Source organism: Conger conger, chromosome 12 (genome assembly GCF_963514075.1).
Source record: "Conger conger chromosome 12, fConCon1.1, whole genome shotgun sequence".
NCBI classification, from domain to species: domain Eukaryota; kingdom Metazoa; phylum Chordata; class Actinopteri; order Anguilliformes; family Congridae; genus Conger; species Conger conger.
The window spans coordinates 21,622,127-21,634,871 of record NC_083771.1 but is presented as its reverse complement, the minus strand read 5'-3'; the positions used below and the strand labels follow the sequence as shown (position 1 = coordinate 21,634,871).

General features: G+C 46.6%; 1 protein-coding gene across 1 annotated transcript in view; it reads left to right on the top strand.

Moving 5' to 3' along the window:
* ttc28 (tetratricopeptide repeat domain 28) overlaps window positions 1-12,745 on the top strand; it is a 300,074-nt gene that overhangs the window by 179,930 nt on the left and 107,399 nt on the right. The window contains exons 4-5 of the mRNA XM_061263292.1: window positions 3,151-3,423; window positions 7,794-7,924. Of these exons, the coding sequence (XP_061119276.1) occupies window positions 3,151-3,423; window positions 7,794-7,924 (404 nt within the window). The remainder of the gene's footprint in view (window positions 1-3,150; window positions 3,424-7,793; window positions 7,925-12,745) is intronic.

Sequence of the window (12,745 nt, the reverse complement as noted above, 5' to 3'; positions counted from 1 at the left end):
GCCTTTCCTATTTCCCAGTGCCCCATTCCCATTGCCCCATATTGAGCAATCGGAACACTGCTCAGGAATGAATAAGCTCAATTATAACAGTGCCCGACTTCTCTTCCTCTCCCTCCCTCCCTCTCTGGTTCTCCTCACAGGGCTGAGTTGTCATAGAGGGGTACCAGGCTCGCTGTGGCCTTGTGTTGATTTATGCCCGTGCATGCATTACCACACCCCCCCACCCGCCTGGTTCCCACTCCATCCCACAGGTCACCTTGCCCGCCCCTCGCCCCCCCCCAGAGAGGGCCATCTCGCCGCACGCTCCGGACGTCAAGCTGACGCAAACGCTTGTGCCCGTACAAGAACGGGATTTAACAAAGCCACCCCCCCCCCTTCCACAAATCCCCCTCAGTCATAAATAACCAGTTGAGGGTGTGGGAGATGACCCATCATCTTTACGCTTTGAGCGGAAAATTGGAAAGCAGCCACCACTGTTTGTGTTGAGTGCAGTGTCCTCCCCATTCTGTCCCTGCCTATCAACGCCCTAACTGCATCCAGCGTTGTGTTCAAGCGGAGCTCTCAGGGAAATGTAAATTTTATGGCATGCTCCCTACAAGCAGAATTCACTTGACAGCTTCCACAAGGCCGTTCGTAGTTTTAGTGTGGCTTGCAATTTCCTCCTGACGTAGGGTGCGAGCTGTTTATTCCCACCATGTGAAAAATATGAGGAAACCTGCCATAACCAGGCGCTGCGATATTTCTCCTTTTTCAGGAAATATGTTTTTATACTAAACAAAAATATGCATCAGAATACTCTGGGTTTTTCTGAGACAGTGGTAGGGAGGGCTGAGAGCTGCTGGTTTTCCACCCTCTCTTTACCTGGGAGTCAGGTGTGAACCTCCCTTTACCTGGGAGTCAGGTGTGAACCTCTCTTTACCTGGGAGTCAGGTGTGAACCTCCCTTTACCTGGGAGTCAGGTGTGAACCTCTCTTTACCTGGGAGTCAGGTGTGAACCTCCCTTTATCTGGGAGTCAGGTGTGAACCCCCCTTTACCTGGGAGTCAGGTGTGAACCTCCCTTTACCTGGGAGTCAGGTGTGAACCTCTCTTTACCTGGGAGTCAGGTGTGAACCTCCCTTTACCTGGGAGTCAGGTGTGAACCCCCCTTTACCTGGGAGTCAGGTGTGAACCTCCCTTTACCTGGGAGTCAGGTGTGAACCTCTCTTTACCTGGGAGGCAGGTGTGAACCTCTCTTTACCTGGGAGTCAGGTGTGAACCCCCCTTTACCTGGGAGTCAGGTGTGAACCTCTCTTTACCTGGGAGTCAGGTGTGAACCCCCTTTACCTGGGAGTCAGGTGTGAACCTCTCTTTACCTGGGAGTCAGGTGTGAACCTCTCTTTACCTGGTAGTCAGGTGTGAAGACAGTCTGGACAATCAGCAGCATTAATTACCCAGGAGAAAAGAAAACCAGGGCTGGATTTGGATTGGAGGGCCTGTGTTGATGATCCCTGCCAGTGGCGTTTTTGGCATAGAAATTCTGGTGGGGCACCAATCAGCTTGTCAGCCTAGCAGACTATTCTGACCCTCAGCCTTCCTAGTCTGACGCAGTGATGAAACCCTTATATCACACTATCATGAGCTGCTCTCTTACAAAATAGGACAATAACGTAGCCTACTTGGGGAGTGCAGATGGAACTAGAATTTTAAATAAATTACATTCCAACGTGAATTTTGGAGGAACATGAAATAATAAAGTTGTTCACGGTTTGGCTTGATCATTGCCAACTTGGTATTTGATCACACATGAAGGTAATCAGGGGAGCTGGCAGAATTATCAGTTCATCAAGTTAGCTGGGACAACTGTTTATATAATGGGGGAACACTGTGCAGTGAGTACAAAGTGAAATAAAAGTGGACAATTAAAACAGACGAACAGTCATTTCAGTATTACATTACATTAATGGCATTTGGCAGACACTCTTATCCAGAGCGACGTACAGTTGATTAGACTAAGCAGGAGACAATCCTCCCCTGGAGCACTGCAGGGTTAAGGGCCTTGCTCAAGTATACTTTATTAAAGTCAAATTTTAGGGTACCACACAGAGTAAGAACAGCAAATGAATCGATAAATAGGCTACAAAATCAGCACAATCTCCCAGAAATGATTTGTAGGCTATGCCAACTATTTTAATACATTTTACAATAATGCAGCAAACTAATTAGCTTTAATACAGCAAGCTAACGTTATACGATATCACATAATTATTCAATGAAAACAAGTCCAGCAGAAGGGGCAGTGCAAACAATCTAATCTAATCTAATAATTTTTTTTTTTTTTTCTGCTAATTAATGTTACTTTCTGTGGTGAGATATACAAAAGCACCTCACATCTAGCTAAAATGTAAAATGTAAAGATGTCACTGATCCCTGCACTATGGAGTGGTGCAGTTGGTCATCAGAAGACATCGATTTTAATGGCCAAAAGCGCACCTTATACTGTGGCCCTAATACCTAGGAACTAGCGCCCATTTGAAACAAGGAGAGGTGAGCTCCATTTCGATAGGCCAGTCTGTCCATCACAATGCTAGCTCTGGTTAGGATGTACTCTGGCTGTCACCTTGGATTTTTCCAGATCCAGGATATAGGATTACGGGCCGGCTGTGTCCTCTCCCCTTCTCAATCCTTCCTGTCTCGGTTAGCCTTTGGGCTTTTTGTTGACTTTCTCCTTAATCCAGGCCACAGACCACCCGTGGATTTCATTGGTGGGCTTTAGCTGCCCGGCGACACCCAATCGGATACTTGCAGCCCGACATCACGCCTTCTCCATTGGCATTCTCCCTCAGATCTTGAAATGCATTTCACAGTATATGAAAACAATGTTTTTAATCGCAGTAGTAATTATTAATACACTGAAGTATACATTCTGTGTATGCAGTGTGAATATGTGCAATGTATGGTGTAACTGCAGTCTATTAGGTTGTAGTAGTTGAGGTCAGTTCCATTTTGATTCATTCTAATTCACCAGCACATATTATTCAGTACGTATTTAAGCGTCAAATCATCAATTGAAAATGAAATCCTCACAGAACCTTATGACTGTTTTTCCTGTCATTTCCTGAATTGAGAATGGCAAAGAGCCCTGACGTCCCCCTGTGTCCGCCCCCGCGCAGAGTCCCTGGAGCCAACCTATCAGCAGCTGCAGAAGATGAAGCTGGACCGCAGCCCGTTCGTGGTGGTGTCGGTGATTGGCCAGGAGCTGCTGTCGGCCGGTCACCACGGCGCCTCGGTGGTGGTGCTGGAGGCGGGGCTAAAGATCGGCACCTGCAGCCTGAAGCTCCGCGGCTCTGTGTTCTCCGCCCTCAGCAGCGCCTACTGGCTGCTAGGCAACACCGAGAAGAGCTCCGCCTACATGCAGCAGGACCTGGAGGTGGCCAAGACCTTAGGTGAGGGGACCTGGGGACATTTAACACATAATGTTCAATTACATTACATTACATTTAACACATAATGTTCAGTTACATTACATTACATTTAACACATAATGTTCAATTACATGACATTACATTTAACACATGATATTAAATGACATTACATTTAACACATACTATTAAATTACATTACATTACATTTAACACATAATATTAAATTACATTACATTACATTTAACACATAATATTAAATTACATTACATTACATTGAACACACAATGTTCAATTACATTACATTAAATTTAACACATAATATTCAATTACAATACATTACATTTAACATAATGTTCAATTCAATTACATGACATTTAACACATAATGTTCAATTCAATTACATTACATTTAACATATAATGTTCAATTCAATTACATTACATTTAACACATAACGTTCAATTCAGGCGGCACGGATGGTGCAGTGGGTAGCACTGCCACCTCACAGCAAGGAGGTCCTGGGTTCGAATCCCCGTCGGCCGGGGCCTCTCTGTGCGGAGTTTGCATGTTCTCCCCGTGTCTGCGTGGGTTTCCTCCGGGTACTCCGGTTTCCTCCCACAGTCCAAAGACATGCACGTTAGGCTGATTGGAGAGTCTAAATTGCCCATAGGTATGAGTGTGTGAGTGAATGGTGTGTGTGCCCTGCGATGGACTGGCGACCCGTCCAGGGTGTATTCCTGCCTTTCGCCCAATGTATGCTGGGATAGGCTCCAGCCCCCCTGCGACCCTGTTCAGGATAAGCGGGTTCAGATAATGGATGGATGGATGGATAATGTTCAATTCAATTACATGACATTTAACACATAATGTTCAATTCAATTACATTACATTTAACATATAATGTTCAATTCAATTACATTACATTTAACACATAACGTTCAATTCAGGCGGCACGGATGGTGCAGTGGGTAGCACTGCCACCTCACAGCAAGGAGGTCCTGGGTTCGAATCCCCGTCGGCCGGGGCCTCTCTGTGCGGAGTTTGCATGTTCTCCCCGTGTCTGCGTGGGTTTCCTCCGGGTACTCCGGTTTCCTCCCACAGTCCAAAGACATGCACGTTAGGCTGATTGGAGAGTCTAAATTGCCCATAGGTATGAGTGTGTGAGTGAATGGTGTGTGTGCCCTGCGATGGACTGGCGACCCGTCCAGGGTGTATTCCTGCCTTTCGCCCAATGTATGCTGGGATAGGCTCCAGCCCCCCTGCGACCCTGATCAGGATAAGCAGGTTCAGATAATGGATGGATGGATGGATGGATGTTCAATTCAATTACATTACATTTAACACAATATTCAATTACATGACATTACATTTAACATATAAATGTCTTATATTTCATATATTGTAAAAGGCTCCCTGACATGTTGACTCACCCTCTGCCTGTTTATTGTCCTTAAATTCCGGTTTCAAAATATGCAGTTGACGGCCCGACCAAAACATTGTACAATAATTCAAGCTCATTGGTTGAAATTTGGTTCTAACTGCCGCATCCAATGGCGTTTCAATGTCAGCGGGTTCACAGAGCAGGGGTAGGATAAACAGCGTGTTCGTTGCTGCTATCCCTCTCTTGACTGTTAGAATTGACCCATTGTGCCATTAAAGGAGGACTATTTGAGGAATATTTTGGATAAAGAAACAGGAGTCTGGCAGCCCCACCCGAAGAAGGAGCTCGCAGCATGTGAGCCTGGGTGTGTTTCTGCAGCGACACATCGGAGCGGAGAGGTTCCCGGGACCTTGGCCTTTAATTAGGCCGCGTCCCCCGCTCTGAACCGCAGCCAGACGCGCGTCCTCTCGTTAATGAGAAATAATGGCCCCGACGCCCGCACTCCCGGCTGAGAGCCGGCTTTATCGCGCAGAACGGCAAACAAACACGCCGCCGAACCGGCCTCTTCAGACAGCCCCCGAGGATGACGGACGGCGCGCCCGGCCGCCCGCTCGCCGTTCCGCGCGATAAAGTGCCTCCTCGTCGGCGGAAGAGCGGCGCGGGCTCCTCTCATTAGCGCTAGCGCTCCTGCCCCGCACCTGCGGACACAGCCAGCTCGTTTTTGTGTCTCTCCGTAATTCGGGGGGGCCTGTAAGACACAAACACCCACAGGCTTTTAAAAAAAATCTCTCTTGTAAAGCTCGCTATTAGTGGCCAATTTGGAAGACACGCTCCCAAAACAGAAAAGAAGATATAATTGTCTGCAGGCCGGCTTAGCCAAATACAGTTTTTTTTCTTCTTCCCCCCCTCCTGTTTTCAAATCAATGAAGTGTTTCTCCAGGGCCTGGCTTCGTGGTGTTCTATAAAACTATCTTGCTTTCATGAACGGCACTTTGTGATAATTCTTTGTTTAAAGGGGAACATCAGCCTAATTCCATGCTGTTTTGTTCTTATTGATCTTTCCACTGTGGAAAATCATATTTTTCAAAGCCTTTGTTGTGCTTGTTTGTCTTCCATCTCTCTGAGACTGGCCTCATTGACCGTGGCAGGTTTTTCTCACCTAGGCGGGGTTTCCTGTTGGTATGTTGGAAAATGGATATGCTGTAAATATGTATTTCTTACCCGTTCCCCATCCTATGAGTGGACAGTTTGATTTATTAATAAAAACAGATGTTTGGGAGGAGCCCTAAAGGTATTTTGTTCATTTTTCTTTAAGAAATTTGTGTAAATATATCAGACTTACTCAGGATATCAAGTGATTTGACTTTTACAGAAATATATTATTAAACCAGCAGTACTTGCTCCAGTGAAGACATCTTCCAAGTTCCCGTAGAGTTGTTTCCCCAAAAAAAACAATCGGCGATTAATCTCAACAATTACCACATGCTTTAAACCTTGAAGCCTGAAATTGATTTTACATTTCCTGGAAACAAATCCTCCGATATTTAAGATGTACCCCAGTGGATGTGAACAGCACTATAGAGTATACTGTGGGCTGATGGGGCTGTAAAGGCCCGGACACACCAAACCGACGGTTGGCCGACAAAGATCGCCTCGCGTCGATATGCGTCGGTAATGTAGGCTGTGCCGAACACACCGCAACGACGGTCCGCCGGTTGCTGGTTTACTTCACGCGCTCATACATGGCAGTTTTTTGCTGGGTACTCGGTATGTCCAGCCTTATAAGTCCAAAGTCCCTGGTTACTTTTTCATAGTTTCAATGGATTTTGACAATAGACATGTCAGACTTCAATCATGTTAACGCTCTCGAGCGTGCGTCAAAGTTTAGGTAGCAAATAACAGTGCTGTATCCTTCTGAAGTCATTTACATAGCTACAGAACTGTCCGATCACGCCGAATCACTGATAGAAACAAGATGAATTAATGACGATTCAGAAAATGTATAACTAAGTTTGTCTACATCCAGCTGAATGTCTTCTGACCTCCCTACCCATTAAATTACATTGCGTTACATTGCATTACCTTAGAGGCATTTAGCAGATGCTCTTGTCCCAACTTACACAACCTTTGCAGGTTCCATGGCATCCATTTTAACAGCGTGGATATTAATTGTAGCAGTTCAGGTTAATGGCAGTGTCTCACCTGGAAATTACATTCAGGGTCTCAGCATCTGCTGCATTCACTCTGTTAAACGCTTTCTGATTACATCACCAGCCACACCACTCCTCTGCATGCATGTGCACCTGCCTTTGAATGTAACGGCGTCTTCCTCAAATTGAGGAAGGCTCGTGGTGAAGCAGCATCAACCGTGGGCTGTTTGGTTCATGCTTCAGAAGGTTTGAACCTGGTTTATTGCATTTGCATTTTACATGTCGGTATTTAAGATCCTAAACCCTTGCATTTATTAATTAGTTTAATTTACTGAACCAACTCAGGTTAAGTATCCTGCTCACGGTACTTCTGGAATTCTGCCTCTCAGTTAGACGCCCGGTTCCCAAACTGTAGTCTTTTCTAGAAGGAATCCTAGTCAGTAAAGCAGTATATGATGTGGAACTCCTGCCTGATCTCAGGTTTTCCTAATTCATCACTGGGCAAACACAGTAGGTATACGAATGAAATGTTATCAATTTTAACACAAAAACTGACAGGGGCTTTCCACCAATCATGGAGTCTGTTGATAATAGTAAAAAGAGCAATTACATTGGCAATTGGTGGATGCCTTCTGACTGCCAGTAACCATTGGCGTTGTTCCATTTGCTTTTACCAACATTGTACATGATTGGTGGAGAGCACAGAGAGCTGTTCTGTCAATGTTTTGATGACACTTTGCGGTTAATCATTGACCATGCCAGTGATGAATGAACTGATGCCGGACTACTTGATAAGTACAAAATCAGAGTGGTCCAAATCCCTATTTTACTGTGGCTGATAACTGTCTCCTCCCTCCTTCAGGTGACCAGACAGGTGAATGCCGGGCCCATGGCAACCTGGGCTCCGCATTCTTCTCCAAGGGCAACTACCGCGAGGCGCTGACCAATCACAGGCACCAGCTGGTCCTGGCCATGAAACTCAAGGACAGAGAGGTACTGCCATCATCATGGGCCTGCCTGCCCTGTGCCCGACACGTGTGTGTGTGTGTGTGTGTGTGTGTGTGTGTGAGGAAGTGTGTGTGTGTGTGTGTGTGTGTGAGAAAGTGTGTGTGTGTGTGTGTGTGTTTGTGAGAGAAAGTGTGTGTATGCGTGTGTGTGTGTATGTGTGAGGAAGTGTGTACGTGTGTGCATGTGTGTGTGAGTGTGAGCGTGTGTGTGTGTGTGTGTGTGAGAAAGTGTGCGTGTGTGTGCCTGTGTGTGTGTGTGTGTGTGTGAGAAAGTGTGTGCGTGTGTGTGAGAAATGTGTGCGTGTGTGTGTGGTGGGAAACGTGGTTCCCATTTTGCCGTGTGGGGGGCCGGGTTTTGTACGCGGTACCAGGAGTTGGTCTTGGACTTGGGCTGGCTGGCGGCTCACAGCTCACTTGAGACTTAATTTGCAACTTGCGTCGGCGTACGGGGACCCCCCAACAGGAGAAATGTGCTTCCCCACAGGTTCCCAGGGTGCCTGCGTGCTGAAAATGGTTCTGTGTAATCCATCACAGCCCCTCACACATTTCTGTGTGGGCTGTCAGAAATGAATGTACCCCCCAGTCCATTGGTATGGTCCAGAATAATGAAGGATGTCAGGGAGAGTTTATTGTCCTCCCAAGGAAGGGGGGGGCGGGTGATGGTGTGAAAGGAAATAATTATTTTTCTCCTACATTCTCTTGTGTTCTGTCTCTGCCCTCTGTGTGATTGTTGAGTGACAGGTGTTCATTCCTGAGTGGCTCTGTCAGGACAAAGGAGAAAAACTCTCCTTCTCTCCTTCTTTCTCTCTCTCTTTGACACTCTTTGTTTTCAGAGACAGTTACATTTTTTGACATTCTGGTCAGCGAGCAGAACAGCATTTTTCGACTGTCAGCGAATTAGGAAAAAACGGATAGAACGAAGTGTTTTTGGTCGTGTTCTTTGGCTTAAGTTTTTTGTTCAGAGCTACCTGGACTCTTGAAGCTCCTGTTGTGGTCAGACCGCGAAAACACAGGCCCGGCTGCACGCTGAGGCCCAGAGGCCAATCCAAGCACCATTAAACCCCATTAAACTGTAATGGAACGTAAATCTCACTGACGTGAAGCCTACTCCGGTCTCTGGTATTTGGCAGTTGCTTAATTTCGCCATATCCTTTTCTCATAACCTCTCTAACACTGGGAGAAATGCGCAAAATCAACGGGGGGGCATGTCGTGAAGCAGGATTACTGAGTTAGCTGGATAAGTCCACAGAGTAAAACCCGGAGCGGCTCTTTTCACTTCAGTCCATGTTCCAGTTTTGAAAGGGCTCCAGGTTTTACTTATCCAGCTAACTGAGTTATCCTGTTTCGTGAAATACCCCCCAGGACTTCTCTTTGCTCCTTACAAACTCCTTGTCATCCCTGTGTTTTACTAAATATTCACACAGTGTCATATCCCATCAATTATAAGGTATAAAATTCCTGAGCTTCATAAGTTATTAATGGTCTACCAATACACAGAAAAAGAGAAAAGTCCTGTGGTACAACCTCCTGGAGTTGGCATGGAATGGCCCCTTGACAAGTCTACGAAAGTAACACTTCCACTAAGGGCATTAATGTTTAATTAATGTTTTTTAACTGAAGGCAAACAGCCAGAGCCACGCCTGGTCCTTCCCCGCTTGTTTGGAGTTTTGGGGGGGTGGGGGGGTTGGCTCCCCACCACCACCACCCTCCGATCCTCACGTGCACACCACCACAGCGCTGCTAATTGCTGCAGCGCTCAGTATTTTCCTCTCTAATATAATATTAATAACTGGCTGCCGTGCAGGAGGTCATTTCCAAGCTAGGCCTGAGGGCCTACACTTCATTTTCACGAGAGTGCTGCTTTTTTTTCCTCTATTTATTTATTTCTTTTACCCCATATTAAATTCCTTCTGCTCTTTTTTATTCCGCTGATGAAACCGGCACACCGCCGGGGGAGTTTGAGAGTGGTATACGTACGGCTAGTGTGAGGGAGTGACTAGTCTCGGGGCGCAGGGGTACTCTCACTACTGGAGTCCCGGGTGCCTTCAATTAGGAAGGTGACCCTGTGTGAGGGTCTCGGTGTCCTGCGAGGCGGGAGGGCCGGTGTGTCACACGTTCCACGCGACGAGCTGATTGCGTTGCGTCGTGTTAGCGTGCTAATGCCGCGGTCTTGTCTCCGTAGAAACCGTGAGCCTCGGCAGGAACGCCCGCTGTCTGTGGCAGGCCATGACCTCCAGATCCAGGCGGCTCGGATCTCGGGAAGTAGATTCGGGACTCACGCCTGTACACCCTTTTGTTTTGTTTGTTTATGGTGTCGCCAATGAATATCTCCATTATTTTTCAAGTAGTGCCATTGAACGTGTTGCTCCGGCATCGAAAATGTGACCTCTAAAAACTTGAGAGGCAGAAAAACATCCATCCATCCATCCATCCGCTTATCCTGATCAGGGTCAGGATAGGGTACGTGACTGTTGGGTGAAGTGGATTGGCCATGGAAGTGTTCATTCACATCTACAGTGCGTGGGCGGATTCAGCAGGAACGGTCCAGAAATGGCCAAATGTCCAGTACACAATCAGAGAATAATGTCTGCACAAGTAAAGAAATATGTGCTCGGAGAAAGATATAAAAAGAATGAGCTGCTGCACAATGTGTCTTGCAAAAAGTATTTTTTTTGAATGACAAACGTTGAAAGGAAACAATTGTATTATCTCTCGGTGTCTTGGGCTTTGTCTCGGTATGTGTCTTTGTTTTACGGGGTCATGCAGGATACAGCGTGTATGAGCTCAAAATGAACCCAGCTCATTTAACATTGCGGATTTTGGAGGTGAACACTGAGAGTCAATGAACTGGATATATAATATGGTGAACAGTGCAAAATTGATCCAACACAAATTTCTTGATGCTTTGCAATTCGATACATTTTGACTCAGCTTACCCAAGCACATAAAGGGCTGTCAGTGTGCCTGATGATGTTGTTCTGAATTGTAATGAGCACTCATGTGAGAAATAAGATCTTCATCAGTCTGCATGGAGCAAAAAAGTCAAAGCAAATAAAGTACAATGTTTGCTGTGAAACAGATGTTTCCCCACAAAATACAGCAATTAGAATTAGAAGATTAATGTTATTTTTAATTTATAAAATTGAGTCAAAATGTCAATCCATATGTCAGTATCATCAATGAATCGTGATGCCCCTTATTTGTACAGGAATACTGGTTAATGAAAACACATATTGAGTGATGTAGTGATATTTGTGTAATTTGAATTTGTGTCAATATTATTATTTGCACATGGATTTAAATGTATTGTTAGAAATAAAACCCTTGTGTCAGTTGTATCGATGATGCCCCTAGCCTTTGTACAGGAACTTGGTGAATCCTGCTGTAGCCTGAGCTTTGCTTAGCATTTCGCCTACTTAGTCTAGCTTGCCACCCTCTCTCTGTAAATGTCATGAAAGCCTTAGCTTAGCACTTAGCCTAGCGTGCTATGCCCCTCTCTATAAACATAATGAAAGTACTGGAACTGTAGGTACAGGAAGGTGGTAGCCAGGGAATGCTTTCAGTTCATTCCTCACTGTAACAACCTATGTGCTTTTCCTTTGGCCCAATGTACTTTGGAGAGAGTGTGAGGGAGAGGGAGTAACAGACAAGAAGAACCCCCCTCTGCAGTAAATCAAAGTTCACAACTGGATCCCCTTTTATCCCCAAATGAGAAGCGTGTGGGTGCCTGGGAAGGCTCGCCGTGTCTGGCCCCCGCCTGGTTAATGCGGGCACACGTTCCACCGCTCCACAGGGGAGGGATCGGAGAGGCCCCACGCTGGGCGGGCGACAGAGCCTCTCATACCGCACACAGGCATGTGTGGAGCCTCTCATACCGCACACGGGCATGTGTGGAGCCTCTCATACCGCACACGGCCATGTGTGGAGCCTCTCATACCGCACACAGGCATGTGTGGAGCCTCTCATACCGCACACGGGCATGTGTGGAGCCTCTCTTACCGCACACGGGCATGTGACAGAGCCTCTCATACCGCACACGGCCATGTGTGGAGCCTCTCATACCGCACACGGGCATGTGTGGAGCCTCTCATACCGCACACGGCCATGTGTGGAGCCTCTCATACCGCACACGGCCATGTGTGGAGCCTCTCATACCGCACATGGGCATGTGTGGAGCCTCTCATACCGCACACGGCCATGTGTGGAGCCTCTCATACCGCACACGGGCATGTGTGGAGCCTCTCATACCGCACACGGCCATGTGTGGAGCCTCTCATACCGCACACGGGCATGTGACAGAGCCTCTCATACCGCACACGGGCATGTGTGGAGCCTCTCTTACCGCACACTGTAGTTTCCATTCATATACATCACACAGTATACATCACACTACAGCTTCAATGTATCCACACTGCATATTTCACAATGCAGCTTTAATTTACAGTATATACATCAGACAAACACCATACAACACACCACCGCTTCAGTTGAAATACATCACATGTTCATTATACATCACACACAACTTTGTTGAAAAAACGGGCTGTCGTGAAAGTACTGGCCTCTCGCTGACAGAAGACAGCGAGAGTACATAAAAAAGATAGTATTTCAAAATGCATGTTCGAGAGGGAGAGGGAAAGAGAGGGAAAGAGGGAGAGAGAGAAAAAGAGGGAGGGAGAGAGAAGGGGAGAGAGAGAAAAAAAGAGGGAGAAGGAGAGGGAGAGAGAGAGAGAGAGAGAGAGAGAGAGAGAGAGAGAGAGAGAGACGACTAGCTAATCGCTGCAGGCTCAGGAGAGAGACAGGCTGA